At 44.6% G+C, this 18,350-nt stretch overlaps 1 protein-coding gene across 6 annotated transcripts in view; it reads right to left on the bottom strand.

Moving 5' to 3' along the window:
* Positions 1–17,580, bottom strand: part of pcm1 (pericentriolar material 1) — a 43,419-nt gene extending 25,839 nt beyond the window's left edge. For 4 of the 6 annotated variants that reach the window (XM_063218691.1, XM_063218695.1, XM_063218694.1 and 1 more), the window contains exons 1-9: positions 17,489–17,580; positions 15,079–15,196; positions 14,164–14,409; positions 10,568–10,867; positions 9,608–9,778; positions 3,209–3,328; positions 1,895–2,072; positions 1,082–1,191; positions 7–301 (exon numbers count right to left, since the gene is read on the bottom strand). In XM_063218691.1, coding sequence (XP_063074761.1) covers positions 7–301; positions 1,082–1,191; positions 1,895–2,072; positions 3,209–3,328; positions 9,608–9,778; positions 10,568–10,867; positions 14,164–14,409; positions 15,079–15,180 — 1,522 coding nt within the window. In that variant the 5' untranslated portion in view covers positions 15,181–15,196; positions 17,489–17,580. Of the gene's footprint in view, positions 1–6; positions 302–1,081; positions 1,192–1,894; positions 2,073–3,208; positions 3,329–9,607; positions 9,779–10,567; positions 10,868–14,163; positions 14,410–15,078; positions 15,200–17,488 lie in introns of all 6 variants that reach the window. The other 2 variants (XM_063218692.1, XM_063218696.1) reach the window with 2 other exon arrangements.
* Positions 17,581–18,350: the final 770 nt, after the last annotated feature.

Here is an 18,350-nt window from a genome sequence, read left to right as displayed (position 1 = left end):
ACTTACAGGCTCTGTTGTTGAGCGTCTGGTCCCTGAGGGAGTGCAGCTCCTGCAGGATCTTGTCCATGGTCTCCTTCTTGTCCTGCAGCTCCTGCAGCTTGCTGAGTTTGAGGCTGGAGGCAGCGGCAGAGGAGGTGGAGGGGCCGGCCACAGCACCCCCTCCGGGCGGGAGGGGGGCTGCGGGAGGCAGGAGGAGGGAGGAGGACTGCTGCTGCTGCTGGGGATCCCTGGAACGGCACACCTCCCTGGACAGGGACAGACTCTCGGCCTGCCGCCTGTTATCAGGCACCACTGCTTTCGTCTGGGGGGGAGCAGAGGGATGGTTCAACAAAGACGCTTTTACACACCTCTGTAGTTGGGCTGGTGCATAGGATATTATCCCAGTGGGGTCGTCATTCAATTCAGGTCGGATGACCGAAACGTTGTATTAAAGTTTGTTGGTGGAATGGACAGTGTGCAGGATGTCTTTACACTTGAAAGAGCAGAGAGATGGAGAAGGTCATTGTTGACGGCAAGTTCCAGTCTCTCAATACAGTACATGGAGTTGGCAGCAAAGTCATATCCAGAAAATAAAATGACTGCAGTCATTCAGAGGACTGACACAATTTTAAGTGTATTCATTTAGGAATAGACTAGATCTAAAGCAACAACTACTTAACATGCCTCCAGTGGTAAATGCAGAACCAAATATATTAGATCAAAAAATATTTTTACATCAATAAACAGCTTTAGGAATGACACCAAGGTTGTCTTTCCGTTAGCAGTGGTACTGTATGCGTGTTTAGTAAAAAAGCCGCACTCGTGTGTAATTCTTGCAGTTTTAATCTACAGTGTTAGCATGACAGACAGACGTTTCGGCCTAAGCCTCCAGACGCTGAAGAAGGCTTAGGGCGAAACGTCTGTCTGTCATGCTAACCCAGTAGATTAAAACTGCAAGAATTACACCCGATAGTGCAGCTTTTTTACTAAACATGAACTTTGCCGTTTGCTTGCAACCGAAGACCTTGTAAGAAACAGTTGGGGGTTGAGTGCACCTTCTTAAAAAAAGACTGCATGTGTGTATGCATCAGAAGTGTCTTACCTGCGTGTCATGGAGCTGGTTGTGGAAGCGCTGGATGAGGTCATTCAGCTCATCATTCAGCTCTGACGTGATGCTGATGCCTGACACACTGCCAGTGGTCTCGGTCACCACTACAAAACAGAAAGATGAAAACACATTTTAAATAAAATATAGCACCATGTGGTTTTCACCATCCACTGCCTTTGCTCTATCCACCAGGTAAATGATGGCTGTTCAAGCATTCTCACCAATGACTACAGTAATGCCATCTTTAATATTTCATGCTGGGATGACCATTTGGCCAGCATCCTTCCTAATCCCCATCACATTCTTCCCACCTATGTCTATTAGTCAGAGAGCCAATATCCACCCCATCATGTTTGTGCTGCTCCATCCTCACCCTAGTCATACATGACCTGCATGGCCTGGGGTGCATTTCTTGAAACCATAGTTGCTAACAACATTAGCTACTTCGATGTTTGCAATGCAATTTCCCATTGGCAACTACCCAAGTCATACATGACCTAGTTTGTCGTGGTCAGAGCGCCAGTTTGGGCAATCCAGGAAGCCCTGGTTTGCTCTACCTCCTTTGACTACCGAGCTATGACCCACCACTCCATGTGTCCTCCTGCTGCTCACCGGAGTCGTCCATGACTTGCATGGCCTGCTCTGCGGACTGCTATGTGCTCCTCACACTTGTCATACATGACCTGTATGACCTGGTTTGTGGTGGTCAGAGCGCCAGTTTGGGCAATCCAGGAAGCCCTGGTTTGCTCTACCTCCTTTGACTAACGAGCTATGATCCACCACCCCATGTGCATTCGTGCTGCTCACCGGAGTCGTCCATGACGTGCATGGCCTGCTCTGCGGACTGCTGCATGGCGAGCAGCGCGGCCTGGCGTCCCTGCAGGGCCCTCAGCTGCTCCTGCTGCTCCAGCATCTTCTTCAGCAGCTCGTGCTGCTTACGCAGGTTCTCCAGCTCCTCCTTCTGCTCCCCGCGCACCCCACGACCCTACGCACACACACACACACACACACACACACACACAGACACACACACACACACACACACACTGCTTAACCTGCTGTGCATTAAAACTACATGGCATCTACAGGTACAGTAGGTGTGTGCAAATTACAAGAAAGCATGCACGCTTTAAATTTGTGCTAATATGCGAGACCCCCATGCTAGGAATCCAGCATGTTACATTTAATGGCTTACTGAGGCATAACCTTTACCTCATATAATCACGAGTCATTATCAGCCAATATGAATTGCTCTGTTAGAGAACAACCACGAGGCAGATCAATGTCACATGGAAAGATGTGTAGTTCTCACATCAACATCGGCAGCACTTGAAACTTTACCCTTTACATCTGATCAATGGATCCAGTAGGCACAAAGTTGAAGTAACAGAGTAAACGCAATAATACAATCCTGTACCTCACAATCTAGTGAGTCAACAAGAAGGACGAGGGTCACCCAAGCAACTCAGGCTGGATGTTTAATAAAAGCTGCAAGACTAACGCTTTGACACGGTGTCTCCGCATTACTCAGCAACTTTTATTTTTTAATCAAGTACTTATAAGGATATACCAGTTAACACCTGCCAACACAGTTTGTCAACAGACTCCTCCCAGGCAAAATCCCAACCTGACTCGACAGTAGTCACGAGTCATGATGGAGTCATGCTCACCAGAGCACATCAGCATCCAAAGCGGAGAGCGTGGACAGGTGATAACATTTGAGGAAGGAGGGAAAAAAAAAAAAACAATCGACCCAGATAACAAGCAGTCAAACCGCTGACACAGTGCTTACCAGTGACAATTTCAGCTGACATTTACCAGTAATATTTCTTACACTAGGCCTAGAGGATAAATTAAATATACACAATACACACCACAAAATATCAAACACTGCACTGGTTCACTCAAAAGACTACTCTAAAGAGGCACTACAATTTCTGGTCCTTCTGTCCTCCTCACAGATCACAGGCAGCATAGGGCACTGACTTACTCCGCATGCCAGCATGCAGACAGACAGGTGCCATGATGAGGGGATCCTTCTCTGAGGAAGCCAAGAGTGTAACACTAGTGGGCATGGATGGATGGACAATGGTGCAGAATGCAGCAGACCAAGCTACTCACGGTGGTGTCAGAGGTTTCGGAGCAAGGCTCGATGTTCAGAGACGTGCTCTCCGCCACCGAGCCTGAGCCGACGGCAGAGTCGACAGTGCCCCTGTCCTCCTCCTCCTCCTCCTCCCTTGCCTGCAGAGGAGAGGAGGGGTTCGCACAGTCAGCCCTGCTGGCAGGGCCAGCCAGTACTACCCACTGAGACACAGGCCACTGACACTCAAGCAAAATATGGGGAAGCGCCACAAATCACAACAACAATCATCCCTCCCTCGCCCATTCCCCAAAGCAGCAGGGGTGCATTTCTGGAAAGCGTAGTTGCTAACAGTTAGCAACTTCGGTAGTTGCCAATGGAAAACTGCAATGCAACCAACAAAGTAGCTAAGATAGTTAGCAACTACGCTTTCCAGAAATGCACCCCTGATGAAGCTGAAACTTCTAGGTATGTTAATGCTAAACAGAATCGTCAGGAAAGTTCTAAACAAGGTCTTTCACAACTGGTGCTAGGCAAGCCAACTCCTCATGTACTTAGCCAAAATAGCAAAGCCTTTAACAAAATGGGGTATAGAATAGAATTGGCCAGAAAGGGCTTTGAGGACTGAGCAAACATTGATTAAAGGCACAAAAGCAAAACACACAGAATACAGCATAAGCAACCACAAGTCATTTGATATGATGGAAAGCACAAATATTCTATAGATGCTCACACTCATAAAATCCCCATGTCTGCACTGATGGCTAGAGTCTTGCTGTCAACAGATGAACAGCTGACAGCCAGCTGCTTACACTGAACAAGATGAGACAGGCAGAGCAGTCCCTCAAGACACAGTCAAACCAATGACGCCTACATTATTTCAGTACCAATGTCTATGACAAAACTGCAAAGCAGGCCCTACTGTGGCGCTAACGGTAGGGCACTCGTCTACTACATGGCCAACCCGGATTCGATTCCAGCCCGGGTCCTTTGCCGATTCTTCCTCGTCTCTCTCCCAACTCGCTCCCTGTCGCTATCTTCACTGTCCTATCTCATAAAAACTAATAAAGGCTTGAAAAGCCCCCCAAAAATGTAACCACAAAGCAGATCATGTGGAATCACGTTCTTTATGTGGCCTGACCTTGTTCCATCACCTTTGTTAATCCATTTTAGCCTAAAGGGGGATTCATACTTGTCGTGACTGGCGCTACCCTCCTTCATACTTCACTCGAGACCTCACTCGCGACCTCACTCGCGCCGTCACGTGACCCAAAATGACGTCACACGCCGTGTCGTGAGCTGCCGTGGCGCGACGTCGTGCACCCCAGATATTTTGTAACTTGTCGTGCGCCACCAGCGACCATACAGGTAGGCAGACAAAGCAGGAGTTGCGAAGAGAGGCTACAACTACTGTAGGCTACTACAGAATGGATCATGCATCATTTTGAGGATAATAAAATGTCCTAGAGAGTTATTTTATCTTCTCTCTTAAATGTTGTTCAGTGAAACAATTGTTTACTTTGTTCAGAAGCACGTTGTGTTCGGCGATATATTTAAAAATTCTGCCGCCAGAACAATGCTCTCACATGGTCTTGGAATGATCTGGCAATGTAGGCTACAACAAAAAATATATGTTTCAATGTGGTAAGTCACAAGTCAGACGTTCAGTAGCCCTACAGCAGCCGTTTGGCTTTCTATTTTATACATCCGTAGAACTCACGCTGCGAGTTGCGAAAGATACTGCCGTTTCTCTCATGAACAGCAGAGGGCACTTCCGACAATGCGAGCGAAAGCCTTCTGAAGTATGAATAGTCTGTCGCAAGTGATGACGTCATTAATGGTTCTCGCGCCACACGCGCCAAAGTGCGCACGTGAAGTATGCAGAGCCCTTAAGCCCTTTTTGGGAAAAGGTGCCCTCTCCCTATTGAAGCCTAAATATCTCAGCCTCCGAAGCACATAAAAACATGAAATGAGTTGCATTTTAAAGCTAGAACCTTCATTTTGCACTAGAATGTGTTCATTCAGCTCTAACATACCCATATTTTTAATAAAACAGCTCAAATCTCAAGAACCTTAATGCAGCATATATGTCGCTCCAGGACACAATGGGTTAAAACAAATATTTGCTGTGTACATAGGCCCATGTAGTTAGGTCAGGACTACGGTATATGCCGTGGTGTGTAGAAAGGGCCTACTAGTCACATACAAATCATCGTACTTGAACTTGACCACAACACAAACTCCTTAGATTTAAAATATCCTAGATGAATAATTGCTGCTGCACATTCTGGGAAGGTTCAGTGTTTTTACCTTTTAATTAATAGATACAAGTTACCTTAAACCATTTCCCTGGTGGATAGTCTAAAGAAAGCCAGACCGCCAAAATGCTATTTCATTGAATAAAACTACCATGGGGCAGAGTATGTGGCACTGTATTATTTTAAATAGATGATCGACACTTTATCCACCAGCCCAGTCTGATTTCACTTCATTGTTCACTTCATTGTTCACCAAGGTTTTATTCCACACCTACTGAGCCTCTCTATAATTCTAGTTATACTTTAATGTATTTATTTGCCATTTTTACTTATTGCTGTTGAATGACTTTGTAGACAAAAGAATGGGAAGTGAGGCAAGCAGGTGCCATGTAACGTGAATAATCACCAAGCAAGCCGTGCCTATTAGTTCTAAAACGTGATGAAAAAGATTTGAGTATTTGCAATACACAAGCCAGTAAGTCATGTGCTGTGTATTGTAAAGTAATGTGGCGACAATGTTATTAGAGGTTATGTATGTAGCCTCAAACTGGTACAACAACACACATCGGCTAAAGTCATGTTTCGCTAAGCCATGTTAAAGCCACACAGCGTGACATTCTTCGTTCTCAGAAACAGTCCTGCTAGCATGTGGAGCCTAGTCAGAGACTGGTACACCCACAGTGTCTGGTTAGGCCTCCTTAAAAAGTGAACATGACAACAGTACACAGTAAAAGTCACTAGGAAGAGGAGCAAGCTCCGAAAAATAAATATATAAAAACACTTATGTCCTAGATTTCCCCCTTACAAATTACAGTGACTGCCGCTGACACGCTGATAGAACCAGGCCAGTACCTTCTCGTAGATAGAATGAGAGCCCCTGGTTTCCTATACACCCGAGGACAATCTCCTTCTATTTTCATTTATTTTTTGCTTCCCATGCCCAACAACTCATTTGTGTTCATCCATCTTTCAATTTGATGACAAACATGATCACAGTGTAATGCCATGTTCCCCAACACCACGTGTCAACAGCCTTTCACCGGTACCTTACACTACGACTGGGCACTCATACTCATTTGTCTCCAGAGACTGTAAACAAGCCCATCTTGTTTGCTAAGAATAAAGCTGGCAACCTGCTGAGTTCTCCTGTTAAAGGGGCACAATGGATGACGTAGTTTGTGCGGTGCCGGTGGCATGTCTGTCTTAAAATCTACACAGTCATTAAAATATGCTGTTTAAATAAGCTCGCTGTGGAATGTTTTTCATCACAGAATGCCAACAAATCTGAATACAGTATGAAGCAATTTTTCGTATGAGAAGTAGAGGTGCTCCGATTGCTCGGCAGCCGATCATGCTCGGCCGATAATGGCCAAAAATAGCCTGATCGGTGATCGGAAAAACATGCCGATCAAAAAACCGATCCAGAGATATTAAATTCCTCACGCAACCATTTCGCCTTTACACCTGGCGCTGCCTGCATGTAGCCTAGGTGCTGGCTCTGCACAGCTGCTGCACCAAAATAAGGCATCTTTACTTGTCTTTAACTTTTTGGAATTCCCTCCTTCATTTTCACCATTTATAATCATATCTGCATCAACAATGATCTGATTTTCCGATCCATGCGCAGTTTACATGACGCTTGTAATTTGTGAATGACGTGTCAGTCTCGCCATGTTCACTATTTTGAGTTACAGCCTGTCAGCACGCAACAACTAAACGTTTCCAAAACAATCATCAACTGTATTGTTTTTAAAGTTGTAGCCTAATGGACAGCCAGGTCATTAGTTTTGTAGTCGCTGCAACACCAAACAGCAACTAGGGAGAATGGACGGTGAAACTCAATGAGTCTGTGCAGGGAATTCTACATTCTATGACAGTAGGTGCATTCGATATGTGTCAACGCATGTATGCGCATTTAGACAGCAATGCACCCTGGATGGAAAATGCTGCATGACGGTTAGATTTCCTGTCAAACTTCGAAATTTCGTCGACGTTGCGTTGACGAGGTGACATGTCACATGGTGTAAAACTATCGCGGGATGAATGCGGCTGCAGTCAGATCTTGCAACCTCTGCAGTTGCTTATCCCCTTCAACGCTCGTCGGCGGACTGCCTCCGAGGTCACGCGCCCATGAAGTGGTTGGTCAACAACTCACTCACGTGTGTATATGGGTCTTGTCTCACACCTCTACACAAGTTTGCGCAGGTCCCCACTTCAGCTCCTCCTCACTGCCTGTCCCCCCACTCCTCACACGTGGTGTGTTAGTAGAGCAAACCGGTGCGAGCTCATCGTCTCGTTCATATTTGTGGCCGACTTTAAATGCGCTGTATTTAATAACACCCACATCGTGACAACAAGTTCTCGCTCACGTGCTTCCGTCAACGTTGGTCGTCAGCAACAAAGTCGTATGGGCTTATTGTTACAGAGAAAGAGCTTTCCTCGCAGACACGCTGTGTTGTGCGTGTTCCCTGTTCTTTCAGTGAAGTTTTTTTTTTCTTGTTTTGTGTATGTAGAATCTCAAGTGTTTAGTCACAATGTAATTTGCGATAGACTACTTCTCGCCCGTTAGCCATTTTACGTTATAACCTGTGTAGTTGCCTCGGTCAGCGCGCGACAAGTTCACGTTGTCCGCACAAGCATGCCAACGTTACTGTTTTCAAAGTTGTAATTGACAGTCAGTCGATTAGTTTGATAGTCGCTGAAACGCCAAACGGCGACAGAAGTGAGAGGGAGAGAGCAGAACGGTCGCGGAGCACTGCAGCTGTGGACAGTGAGTGACAGAGAGGGGAGGGGCTCTCCTCACGAGGCTGCTCATTAAAGCGACAGGGTTTTTTCTCGTATGCAGAAGACGAGAGACTGAGATCCAGGTGTCTGAGCTTCAATTCAATCTCAAATAGTTAAGTAATTATATGCAATAACTTATAAATTGATGTAATGTTTCAGTTTCAATTCAATCTTAAATATTATAGTTTGTAATTATATGCAATAACTTATAAATTGATTAATACTGTAGACTTACTTGTAGGCTATATTACCAACACTAGTCTGAAAGAGCTGAAAGATAATAATAATAATAATAATAGCCTAATAATAATAATAATAATAATAATAATAATAATAATAATAACAATAATAATAATAATCATAATAGTAATAGCCTAATAATAGGCCTACATTGTGAAAGCGACATGTGCAAATTAAGATTGATTGGTTTATGGGCAGAAATATTCAATAAGGATAATTAATAGGCTATTAAAAAAATAGGAAATAATTTCTGTGATCGGCAATGATCGGTGATCGGCAGATAAAGATTTTTGGTGATCGGTATCGGTGATCGGGCCAAAAAATGGTGATCGGAGCACCTCTAATGAGAAGTGACTGAAATGTTTCCCACCACACTCGTAGTGGAACGCTCCGTCAAAAAGTTACTTTTGGGGTTCTGAGCAGACGGACTGCGAAAGTCATCGCTCACTTACTAATGACTCAAATAAGCATCGGCTGACTCGAGACAGTGATTAATTAAACTTTTAATCCTACATAGAGCCACTTTAAGCCCCATCTCTACACCTCAACACAATTTCTGACATGCAATATTTGCACGCCTAAAACTCTGCAGAAACAAACACACACACACACACACACACACACACACACACACACACACACACACACACACACACACACGTCAATTCCTGCATCGTGTTTAAAATGTCATGGCAGAGGAGACCATGGAGCTGCCTAGTTGCCAGGTCACCCTGGAGACTGAGCATGGTGAAGAAGACATGCTGCTGCAAAGAGGGTTTGTGCAAGTGCTTGCTGAGAGGATAGAAGTGTGTCTTCACTCCATTACTTAATGGGATAGCAGCCTGCAACTAATCACACAAATGCCCCGTACGTACACTACTAGAATGATCTATCTCGCAAGAACACGGGTTTGAATTATACCTTTTCCATTAGCACCTTTTCCTTTCAGTGAAAGTGGGAGGATGTATACAAAACGGTCATGCATGCCGCATCCCTTATTACACTGCAAAACTATGAAACAATTGTGCGGCACACAAGGGGCACAGAGTCTGCTTCGGACCCGATTAATTAATAAGAATAAAATCAAACATAAAATGTAATCCGCAAAAAAACAGCTCTTGCTTCCTAAAGAATACATATAAAGAGCAACTCACTCACCAGCATTTTCTGTAGAAATCTCAGATAGGCCTTCTCCTGCTCTTTAAGGCGTGCGATCAGATGAGATAACCGCTCCACATTGGCTGGCACATCGTTCTTCTCCAGCATGTCGTCTCGCATGGCGTTAGCCTTGCTAATAGACTCACGGATCTGCACCAGCTTACTGACAACCTGCAGGCAGTCCAACACAAGGGTGTGCACATGCGCGGGCACACACACACACATACATACGCACGCACGCACGCACGCACGCACACACACACACACACACACGCGCACACACACACAAACAGCAGAGTCTCAGAGACAGCAGCGCCTGGAGGAGAACCAGGGCACAAGACAGTAGAGAGGAGGGGAGAGATGAGAGAACTACAGGCAAAGACAGAGAGAAAAGATGGGGCTGGGGGAGGGGGGGCAAAAGGGGAGTGGATGAGGAGATGAAGAAGGGGAGAAACGATCCAAGAAAAATACTGGATGGATAAAGTGACAGTACCAACAGAGGGGAGGGATAAAGCAAAGAGGAAGGAAGGAGGGGATGAGATGAGGGAGGCAGAGGCAGCAGAGCAGAGAGGAGAGCAGAGGAGAGGAGAGGAGAGGAGAGGAGAGGAGAGGAGAGGTGGAGATAGGAGAGGAGGGGCCGCCGCATACTGAACACCTCTGTGCTGCAGATCGTGGCATATTTTTAAGTTGCCCTGAATTTAGACTGGCTGCATTACCGGAAACCTTCTACCATCCTTGTTCTAGTTTTTAAGGGAGACAAAATATTCCTTCCTACCATGTGCCACTTCCCTCCATCAGTCAGCAGAACGGTACTAACTAAATGATAAATAAACAGAACCATAAACCACTTGACCCCCCACCCACACACACCTCACCAACTCATTAACACCAGAAAACATCAACTTTCCAATAACATATTTAGCCAATGCCTGAGTAAATGCAAAAAAAAACCAATAATACCTGACTGCTCTCAATGGTGGGCTCCACTTGGCCAAGCTCTAGGGGCTCCCCTCTCTCTGGGGCCCTAACGGCCACAGACACTGGAAGAAACAGGTCTTTTCCCGGGCTCTGCTTCTTGGGCTCCCTGGCTCCCGGGGTGGAGGCAGAGGCAGAGGAGGTAGCAGCGGCTCCGGGCAGCTCCTTGCTTTTGTTGGTGTTGACGTGCAGGGGGAGGAAGTTAAAAGGCTTCTTGTTCTCTGCCAGCTGCCTCTGGTTGTTGGCGGCTGTGACCCGGCCCTGGGAGTCGCTGCCGATGCTCCTCTGAGGGACGAGAGGGAGGGGAGAGAGGGAGCCATGTGAAATGACAAGCAAGACAGTTTGGAAAAGCCTGGACTAAGGTACAAACCCCAACTCCATAGAAGTTGGGACACAAGGTAAAGTGTGAATAATAACAAAATACTGCCCTTTTCAAAACGTCTGATTCTTACATTAGATGGAGAACGGCACAAAGAAAACATTTCAGCTATCAAAACTGACCAAAATTATTGTTTTGGGGGATATTCATGAATATGTAAAAACAAAACGTGGGGGGACGGGGACAATAAAAGGCAGCAAATGCCAAGGAAGACTAAAAACAAAACAAAATACAACACTTAACAGTTAAATACATGAACCGATGAGATGATTTTATATTAAAAAAAAAACCAGTGTTAATTCCTATCTTGGACATGATTTCACCAGCTTAAATGGACGGCGTATTCCTTGTCATGTTTTGTAATGTTTTCCTTTCTGTAGTGCTTACAGCGTGACAGGTCTTGACCAAAAGCCTGCCATTTTATCACCTGCTGGTCCTTATGATGGAGTAGATGGAATAGATGGACTATTAAAACATAGTATAGAATGCAATTTGTCCTTACTATGTGGCAGTAATTGAAGATATCCCTTCAAAATACAATGCATGGGTGGCTTTTCATACTGTTTAAAACCCCTTTATATCATTCAGTACTGTATTTAACTCTACAGATGAGTGAGAACAACTTAACCAATGCACTACTGCACCCCCATGCCATCATGGAGGCTGACTTTTGAAGTTAGCACTAACACAAGTTGGATGGTCAATTTTCACTGTAGCACAGGATGTGCAAGACTCTATTATTTAAAAAAAGAATTGCCTTCTGCAACGTCTGTTGACTTCTGTAAGTAAAGGACAGTTTCCCATGTCTTCTGGGTCTATTTCAAGTGAACTCGGGTGCATAGGAGAATGTTAAACCCCACTATCATTTGCACACATTAAGCATTCTTAATATGGTCAATTTTCAATAGCTGTAATTCTTGGAGTGCTAGAGTGAGACTACAGCGGATATATATTTCATGATGTCATGAACCTATAACTTACAATGATTTTAATGACAAAAATATGTCTTATATACATTCAATCATGGTGAATCAAAGGAAATTCAAAAATGTATGTAATAAATATGGTAATTATTTCCTCTGCATCTTTAATTCTGAGTGACTCGGCTTCTCTGTGATGGTCTTATACCTGGACACTAATATTGTCCCTCAGTACAATTTTGAAATGTTCTTCTTTGTTGTTTTATCTTATTTGGATGTTTATTACATCTCTCTGATCCCCGTCCCAACTTATATGAGAGGTGTTGCAGCTATTAAATTAGAAATGAGTACATATAAGCTTATCCCCCAAAACAATATTTTTTCTCGGTTTTAACACTTAATATGTTGTCTTTTCACTATTTTCCATCTAATGAATGGCTTGAATGTTTTGAAAATGATAGCATTTTGATTTTATTCACAGTTTACCAAACGTCCCAACTTCACCGGAGCTGGGGTTTGTAGTAAAGCATCCCAAAGAGATTCATTGTCTTCCACTTCTTGGCTTGGGAGAGAGCATGTTAAGACACATGCAAGACAAAAGTTGGGAGGACACTGCACACGGCTTGCTGTTCTTTTTTCTTATTTGATCTTTTGGAAAAAACTTTGTGTTTCGCCCATTGTTTGCTCCAAAAAAAGAAGAAAAAAGAGCAGTAAGCCATGTGCGTTGTCTTCTGAACTGTCATATTTGATCATCTTTTCCCGTCTCACTGCTGCACCTGTATTGCTGAAGGCTTGTGCACAGGGACTCTCTTGAACTCAGACATGCCAAGCCGTTTGGAAAAGGCTGGCCTTGGGTAGTAAAGAGACAATATCTTGCAAGTATCTTGCAGAGTTCAATATCTTGCAAAAGCACAATAATAATGTCGACATTTTCTCATTTGCAATTGGAATGGTGAATGATAAACAGTCCCCCAAAAGTTGACTGACAACTGGGAAACTTTATCGTTTTCTCCACGGAGGAGGGGCCAGGGGGGCGGGGCGATGCCACAAACACAAGTGGAGGACGCGAGTGTGCATATTGGAATGCACCCATTGGCTTCCACTTCTTGGCTTCGCATTCAAAGCAGCATCTGTTCCCCATGTTGCCCTTCTGCCTCATCTTTGTTGGCATGTAATTTATGGAAAAGCCCCATTGGGAAACTCCAACTCCCATTGTCATTGTGACACAGCACTCCACAGTTCACAAGCTAACACTGCACAAAACGAAATTGCATTTATGCCTAACCTATGCAAGGGGGCAGTCCTCAATGGCGACCCAAGGGAGCAGTGCGGCGGGACGGTACCATGCTCAGGGTACCTCAGTCATGGTGGAGGAGGATGGGGGAGAGCACTGGTTAATTACTCCCCCCCACCAACCTGGCGGGTCGGGAGTTGAACCGGCAACCTTTGGGCTACACGTCTGACGCCCTAACCGACCCATGACTGATTCTATAGTCCAAGTCACTTACGTGACCTGACATTGTAGGGCAGTCATGGGTAAGCACTAGCAGCACAGTGGGTTTACATACAGTGTTGAATCTCGCCCTCCAACCCGTGCCTGCAGTTCACCTAGAGAGCGCTGTCGAGACAGCAGAGCCCATAAGGCTGGCGCTAATAACTGACAATTGTGCTCGCTGTCGGCTGAAACTTGACAATATTATTGTAAGTTCCGAGAAACGAATGTGGATGTAAATGAAATGTTACATTCTAACAGCCTCTGCGCTCCTTGGCGCTCGTCTGCGCTGTCTGGATGGCGCCACGTAGTGGACAGTACCACCCGGAAAAAGTTGCGAGATTCCTCTCTCGTACTACCCATAAACACTCTCTGGTGAGGCATACATGCAATTTCGTGGGCTGTGGAGTGCTGTGTCACAACGACTATGGGAGTTGGAGTTTCCCAGTTGGGCTTTCACTTTCACTTTAGGAATCTGCCTCATACAAACCCCTGTTCAACTTCAAACTGCCTCATCAGAATAGCATTTTCGTGATAGAAAAAATAACACAAAGGTTTCCTCTTAGAATTATACAGCTCATGAACTCATGATGAATGAGGAAAGTGCTAGATGCATCAGAAACAAAAGCATACTTACAAATCAGAGACCAACTGAAACAGCTGCACAACACAATGGTTTGTCCCCAACTGTTGGACCAATCAGTCTTCCTCAATATCCACAAAAATACACTGACTGATGTCTATTCATTTTACTCCTGTCTATTGCTTAAGTTACTTGGCTTCTTCTCACCTCGTCCAAGTCAGTGAAGTTGATTCTCTGCCGCAGTCTTTCCAGTTCTGCCTGGTCAGGCACAGACATCTGTGTAGTGTACTTTACATGGGAGAGGGACTGCTGGGTTCGAGCCCGTCTTCGCCCAGCTCCTGGCGTCGACTCCGGAGAGATGTCATTAGTCAAGCGGCTTTCGGAAACAGCTGAGAACTTCTTCCTGTTTTTCTCTGAGGAGCGGTTAGCTTTCTTCTGCTGCACACCCCAGTCCTGTCAACAAAACAGCGTGAGGTGTCAATAGTGAGCTTGCGAGCAAAGGTGCAGGTTTGGCTTTGAAAGTGGTGGGGACATTATTATGGCAAATTGTCCAGGTTAGCTATTTTTGCATTATGTTTGTCAAAAAGTGGTGGGGATAAGCTAGGTTCATCTCAAAGGTGCTGTGGACATGTTCCCACCATCCACACCTAAAATTACACCTGTTGCGAGACAGCATAGCAAAGCATGTCCCGGTAAGTTATTGTAAAAGTATAATAACTTTTCCCTCCACTTTAATCCTAACCAACGACGGCCAGGAGTGGGCATTTGAAACAGAAGCAGTGTTAACTTAAGACCCAGGAAAGGCAAATGGCATGATACAGTTGAGGAGATGCATAGACACAGGTCTTATTCAACGTAATAGCAAGGTGCTCTTAAGATCAAATCTACTGTCTTATCCCCACTGGTACATCACCATAAGATTGCTATGCATATTTTGGTAGCAGTTTTCTCAAGCCAGCAATTTACTGAAGTCAGAAACTTGAACCCTTTCACTGTTCACTAGTGATCAAGCATGTGACAAATGTCCTAAACATAACATTGGCAATGTTGCTACTAGGCTAATTAAGTGGTCTTTCATGTCTCCATTTCACATTAAAATAATGCATCACACTCGTCACATACCATATTATTGAGGCGGTCGTCTAGACTTCCGTTGGCGACTGTCCAGTTGTGTAACTCCTGTTCATCTGTGCAATCATCAAAAGAAGCCCCTCCAGTCGCCATTCCGACAACTCAGCACCTGCTGAAAGCAAGACGTGTGCAGTAAGTCGATACTGGCAACAACACTAACACGATCTGGGTGAATGCCAATGAACGAGCGATCAAGAATAGACTTCATCTGACCAAATACCAAGGCTAGTTTTCTCTGTGCGCAATCGTGAAAGGTTTTGTTTGAGATGCCAGCAGCAGTCTATCTCTACGAGAGTACGACCTCAGCCGCAGTCACCGCGGGCGTTGCACCCCACCATGGTGTCACAAGACCCATAATCTCGCAGAAAATGAACAAACATAAGTATTTTGCCTTAACAGCAACACAATGTAAGCACTGATCAACTAATGTGGCCTCGGTCGGAATCAGTCAGATGTCACTAACCAACAGGGTTAATAACACTGGATTGTTGTAAGTAGCAAGTCTTACCAAATCCAGTAGGCCTACAACTTTGAAACAACGTGGGGTAGCGCGTTGCCACTTGTCAAGCTCATGACTAGGCTAGGGCCTGTTTATTCAAGGGGAGTATCTCAACGTCTGTACTCATTGACAGCAGCTCCAATTTCCCGGGATTATCACATACATTCCCTCCAGATATTTAGCGGGTCGAACTGTTTGGCTAGCAACCAAACGGCCAATTCGGTAAAAGGCTGAATGTCGTTGTCCTTGCAACGACAAGTTGTTACATATGACTAAGCGAGCTGTTATGATGTGCAATTTGACTGGGTCGCACGTTTTTTACAACAGGTGCGTGAAGACAGCCTTGTCCTTCCACAAAACAATCGACAACTTCCAGTTCCAACTCAAAGTGCTTTGTTCTTGTCACTATAGTAACACCAACCTCGACCGTACAAAACTCGCGCTTCCCCGGGAAAAGGGACGCGAGAGTCACACAGCCAGGCGCACACGAATGTCACAAAGAAACCAGTAACAAGAACTAGGTTTGGCGACAATGCGCCCGCATGGCAGATGGCACGGACAGAGACAGACCAACCTGTATCTGATGCCCAACAACAGGGGTTAACAGTTTCACTATCGAGTATTATTGCACGAATAAAAACAATAACAGAGTACCAGCTAATGTAGCGTCATACACCAAGAATAAACGCATCATCAGGAAATAGCTCTTTTAACCATTGACATGCCTGCTGAGGATTGCATTTATCACTAGCCATTTCGTTACTTGGTGCTGTTGTTGTTGTTAGCTCATCATGACGAATGTAAAAACAAAAACGATGCATAGGAGATCCAGGAAGTAAAAACACTATTTTGACCATGCCATGACTAATTTTCTGGTCACTGGCGAAAACACGTGTGTTAATTGAAGATTAGTACATACTTTATAGCTGGGTCTTCCTCTCTGAGTAATTGTTAATACATCCAAATATCCAGATGTAATATTGCATTTTGGTATGGTCACTGTACGTGTTTACTTGCTGCCAACCTTGCACTTGATACTTCTTATTGTGTGCACATTTACTTACTAATTAATACATTCCAACGGGGTTCACACCATATGCAGGCTACAATGTCTACAATGCTTCAGTATTCAGATTGCACTTTCCCTGGGTCTGCACCCATCGTTCCCTCTTAAAATCCTTTCAAATGTCAACATTTTTCACAGAAAAAATAGCTAGTCTATTCCAGAATTCTGCAAACTCTCATCTCTTCGTGACGTTTCTTTCTTTCTTTCCTTCTTTCTACTAGAGCTACAGCCCCTTGTCTTTCTTCAAGCCATGTCAAAGTTCAGACAGAGCATTAATCGACATAGCATCATCTGTTAGCGTTAACCGCATATGCGGCAGCCCAAGCCTCTATATTAAAATCACGGAATTGGCAGAATATTGAGCACTAATTTCACTCATATGTAGTTGAGTCGCCAGGTAGCTGTACAAAAGAGAGCATACTCGTACACATTTCACTGAACTATGCCTTCAATAGCTGATAATGGTCCCTAGCGAAGATCAGCTACCATAACGTTCCCTACTGTTTTCATCACCATACCAACACAGTATCAGTGAACTAGCCAACTCGGGTATCATTAAATACGGCTCATACAGCATGCAGTATCCAAACTATTTGTGACACTTCCCTAGGTACGTTTGGTTTTACATTCGCATCCAGTTTCCAGTAGTTAGCTAGCACAACACTGCATAGTAACCTACATTTGCTGCAGCGTAGCTATGCTAGCTTGGTTAATGTTAGCCAGAGAACTGCGTTCGGATGACAGTTACCATAGTGTTAAGCCTTATATGAACTTTTCACAAAGCGTGCAAATACTCAAACACTTTCTTCATAAAAGGCAACAGGGTTTCGTATTACCTGGAAATCTTGATAATGTGTGTCGAATGAAGATATTGTATAATAACGTTAGTTCCCTCAAACAGACACAACTCGGCTCGCGGCCATCTTGCACCGAAACTGAGCACGCGCACTAGGATGTTGCACTGGTGCGTCAAGTGGTGTTGGTTTATGTAGCTCAGGGGTGATGTACCTTTTTCATTCGAGGGGCCACTTCAAATTCCTCCAAGGGCCGTAAAAGTCCTCAGAGGGCCGTGCTATGAACATTATACAGGATTTCCCCCAGCACCTTAGATCTGTATTGAAGGCTGCCACCTTTAAAACAGACCACACCTTAGATCCCATGAACAGGCTAGTTTAGGCCTAATTGTACCCCAAATCCCACTAAACATTGGACGTCGTATAGACGTTGAAATTAGGTCTAAATTGCGTCCGTCGGTCCATGACCAGTTTTGGACCTTAGAATGACGTACAAACTAGGTCCTTTATTTGGACGTCTAATAATGACCCTATTTGTACGTCATTATGAAGTTCAAAATTCAGACGTCAGTCTAGGTCACTTTTTTGGACGTCAAAAACAGGTGAGGGAAATCGACATGATTGTTGTTGTTGCTGTTGCTTTTTTTTTTCCTTTGTTTTTAAATAGGCCATAGTAGTTTTCCTAGTAGGCTATTTTTTCTGTTCACATCGGGTGGGGAAAGAGTGTGTGGCAATCCCAAACGTGCAATGCACCGTGGGACACACTGCCTAATCAGATGTGTCAAAAAAATAACACATTGGGATATGTAGACAGCATTGACAGATTAGGTGTCATTTTTGTGTAAGATTTCATTTCTGGGTCGTGCTACAAGTGAGAAACTAACGGCCGTTTGGCTGTCCAATC

The sequence above is a fragment of the Engraulis encrasicolus genome, chromosome 16 (genome assembly GCF_034702125.1).
Source record: "Engraulis encrasicolus isolate BLACKSEA-1 chromosome 16, IST_EnEncr_1.0, whole genome shotgun sequence".
Classification (NCBI taxonomy): Eukaryota; Metazoa; Chordata; class Actinopteri; order Clupeiformes; family Engraulidae; genus Engraulis; species Engraulis encrasicolus.
This window is presented reverse-complemented; position numbering and strand designations above follow the sequence as displayed.